This window comes from Phoenix dactylifera, chromosome 17, assembly GCF_051530095.1.
Source record: "Phoenix dactylifera cultivar Ajwa chromosome 17, Ajwa_hap1_PhDact_Kaust_v1.1, whole genome shotgun sequence".
In the NCBI taxonomy this organism is placed as follows: Eukaryota; Viridiplantae; Streptophyta; class Magnoliopsida; order Arecales; family Arecaceae; genus Phoenix; species Phoenix dactylifera.
Genome location: NC_143206.1, coordinates 18,511,154 through 18,514,916, shown reverse-complemented (window position 1 = coordinate 18,514,916; position 3,763 = coordinate 18,511,154). Strand labels below are relative to the sequence as shown.

The 3,763-nt window shown below is 43.3% G+C and overlaps 1 protein-coding gene across 1 annotated transcript; it reads left to right on the top strand.

Annotated features, from left to right (window-relative positions):
- The first annotated feature begins 2,694 nt into the window (after positions 1-2,694).
- On the top strand, positions 2,695-3,541 carry LOC103711462 (zinc finger protein ZAT18-like). Its single transcript, XM_008797601.6, has one exon. It carries the CDS (start codon positions 2,702-2,704, stop codon positions 3,296-3,298), a length of 597 nt encoding a protein of 198 aa, XP_008795823.3. The 5' UTR covers positions 2,695-2,701; the 3' UTR covers positions 3,299-3,541.
- The last annotated feature ends 222 nt before the right edge of the window (positions 3,542-3,763 follow it).

Here is a 3,763-nt window from a genome sequence, read left to right as displayed (position 1 = left end):
AGAGAGAATGCAGCCCCAGACCGCCAGCTCAGGTTTGAAGACAAATCGACTCCTAAGCTACAAGGTGCACCTGGTGGCCCCACCGAGAGACCCCCATAGGAATCTTCGTAGAAACCGCTCGATCCTCGCCAGCATCGTTTTTGGGACAACGATGTAGGATATAAGGTAGACCGGTATGGAGCACAAGACCGATCTGACCAGGGTCACTCTGCCCATCATGGAGAGCGATGCTGCTCTTCAATCCTCCAGCCGCTTTTGGACATACTGCACTATCTCGAGGCACTCAGATATATGCAGTATCTTCCTGAAAATGGGGACACCTAAGTAGCACCAGGGCCCCTCTTGCTCTCTCCTCGCAAAAAGTGCACGGATCTCCTATCGAACCCGTAACTCCGTACGCGGGCTGAAGCAGATAGCGGACTTGTGGAAGTTCACCCGCTAACCAGACACCTCGCAATAATTCTCCAAAACCTACTTCAGCGCTCGCGCATCCTGCATCCTCGCCCTGGACAAAATAAAACAATCGTCAGCAAATAAAAGGTAGGATATCGGGCAGGCCCCAAGGGCGGGGACATAAGCCTCTAGCTCCCATGTCCGACAGGCGGGCCGCAATGAGCGGAGGAGAACATCAGCACAAATAATAAACCATGTTGTTTTGGAAACTAGTACAGCAACCCCGTTGGGTCGTATAGCTGTAGTCATCTAACCCCCTTTTTTTTTTGTGACATCATTGGGCTCCCATACGGTGGATTACATTTACCTGCCAGCCCACATCTTGGCCATAGAAATAACTTTTTTTTAAAAAAGAAAGAGAACTCTCAATACTCGCCATAACCAGTGGAGCAAAACGGATGCCAGCACAAGCACGAGTTGTAACGCAACGGACTTCTAATTAAAACCCAGACCGAAACTTCATGGCAAGGATTCCATGCACACATACGGATGCGACCACTCGGAGTCAACCCCAGATCTATCCACGCGTAGAGTGAAAACCCGACCATCAGAATCACTACCAAGAATACTGAAGATAACCTCCATTCCAAAAACCTGATACCAGCCCTCCTGCAAGTTTAAACTCTCCTAATTCTCTAATCTCCTCTCGTCTAAAGTTCTAAGCTTCACACCTGCAAACTTCCAATCGATGACCACATACCGAGGGAGGACCCAACAGCGTAAGTGATAAGCTCTAGAAGAAGACTGAAACCAGAAGGACAAAGAAGAATGACGTGTAAGCCGCGTTACCTCCCCAGCCAAGCAACTCCTGTCTTCTAATCAAGTCCTCACATATACTGATTAATTCATATACTGTTTATTCTCTCTAGTTATTTTCACTTATCAAGTGGGACCGCAGTCCGGCACCGGCCTTTGGATTCCAATGAGATGGGGAGCCGGAAGCTTCAATGCCGCTCCGTGGACAGGTCAAGATCATCCTTTTGACCGCCCTGTCAAGTTCTAAATTTCAATTGTCTAATATAAAAATATATAAAATATATAAATAAATCTACTTCATTCTTAAGCTTTTGAAACAATGAGTAATTTCAGCATGCTATCAGAATAGAGGTCAGCTTAAGCTGTTGGGACCAGCGGTGATTTCAACATCTGGTCTCGAAGCTCCTATGATTTTTAACAAAAATTTGTTGGGTTTTCCTGCAGACAGCTTGTTTGCCGACGTGGTCTTATTTTGAAAAAAGGTCTAACTCATATCTGACCTTTCGTGGATTTTGCCACTTGTATCTCTCACATGCGTGGTTCATGGTTTAAGATGCTCATAAGATAATAGCTATAACAGCGGTTTAAGCTTTCCTATCAATTATATATATATATATATATATATATATATATATATATATATATATATATATATATATATATATATATATATATATATATATATATATATATATATATATATATATGTTAAGGGGTTAAAATAATTGCACACCGTGAAAAATAATTTTTTATTAATGAGCAATTATTTGAGCAAAAACATCGTTAGATGTTCTATTATTTTAATATTCAAGCAGAATTTTTTAGGTGTTGAAGATGGACTCTTGTGAGAGAAAAATTATATTTGGCATGCATGCACCATGTGGCTGTGTGCCATGCTGGTCACCACGGATCTCATTCATCAAGTATTAAAAAAATATAAAAATATATAAATAAATTTATCTCTTACTATTAACTTAAGCTTTTGGGATAAGTAGTGATTTTAGCATAGTATCAGAGGAGAGGTCCTGAATTTGAATCCTGTCCTCGCGTTTTTGGGACAAATGGCGATTTTAACATGCGTTTATCTTGGTGATTGGCTTACAAGAAGGAAGCGAGCATGATTATGTTGGTGCATACAGTATAGGATATGATTTACTTGGTGAGGAAGGCGTATATGAACTGTGAAGTATCAATGGAACTTTGTTGGTGGGTCTATAACTCACCTAACAAGTCAGTGGAGCGTGTTGACTAAGGGGCTCCCGAAAAATGAGCGTTTTATGCGAGCGTTAGGCTTGCGTTTAAATGATTAAGCACATGAACGGGCCATAAACCTTGACTGTAGTTTGATGTGGCTGATACGCGGTCGCGTGCTCAAAGGCGTGAATGTTCCGAGTGGGCGGCATCACGGTCATCATCTCTGACGTGACCCGTGCAACATGGTATCTCTTGGCCTCGGCTGGTCTCAGCACCACCCTATAAGGCTGGCCCCCCCATGCATTCCCTTCCGGCTAAAAAACTCCACAGTCCAATGAGCTCACCCACATGCATACATACTTCCGGACTTCTTGACCAAGACTTCATGGCCAAGCTTTGCACGGCAGCAAGAGAGGAGGGGGAACTGGAGAGCACCAAGATGGGCGATCTTCTACTGCTGCTCTCTTGTAATGGAGCAAAGGCTCAAAAGATGAACGGCATCGAGAAGCCTATGGGCCGGGTGTACGAGTGCAAGACATGCAATCGCCGGTTTCCGACGTTCCAGGCGCTCGGAGGCCACCGGACGAGCCACTTGAGGCCGAGAATCCGGAGGAATCGGGTCGAGCCGCCCAAGAAGGAGAGGCCAAAGCAAAGGGTGCATGAGTGCCCTGTTTGTGGCTTGGAGTTCCCCATAGGGCAGGCCTTGGGCGGCCACATGAGGAGGCACAAGCCCACGGAGGCCGGCGAGGTCCATGCAGAGGAGAAAGCTGGTGCAGGGAAGATATTGTGGCTGGACTTGAATTTGACCCCTTTAGAGAACGATTTGGAGCTCACAACTCTAAGACTTGGATTAGAGATCGTAGAGGAGGCTTCTGGATGTCATCGATTTTTGTAGTTGCTCCGGCGGTACATAAGTAGACAGACTTGGATTTCCTCAAGAATTTTATTGTTATCCTATTTAATTTGTCTATTTCTTGACTTTTTTTTCGGCGACTTTTGCGTTTTCTTTGTTTTATTTCATGCATTTTGGGTAAACCTTAGACTACTTATTGGAAAGTATAAATTTTCATAATATGAGTTTATGTGTTTGTTACATGGATAGCAACCACTCACCTTAATTTCTTTTAATTAATAGCTCCCTGTTATTCTTGCCCATGGATTCACTGGTAGTTTGTCTCTTCTTATGCTTATAGCTAACTGGATAAAAGACAAGGGTCAAGATACATATATCTTGGAATTTATATATATTTAGTTTGTATGTATAGATATAGATATAGACATGGATACAGATATAGATAAATCACGGATATGGAAACACTTGGATCATATATCTCTTATCCCTCAACCTTTAATTTGTCCC

What these genes read in the sequence shown, in the direction of transcription:
- LOC103711462 (XM_008797601.6), top strand. Translation starts at nt 2,702, where the DNA reads ATGCATTCCCTTCCGGCTAAAAAACTCCACAGTCCAATGAGCTCACCC.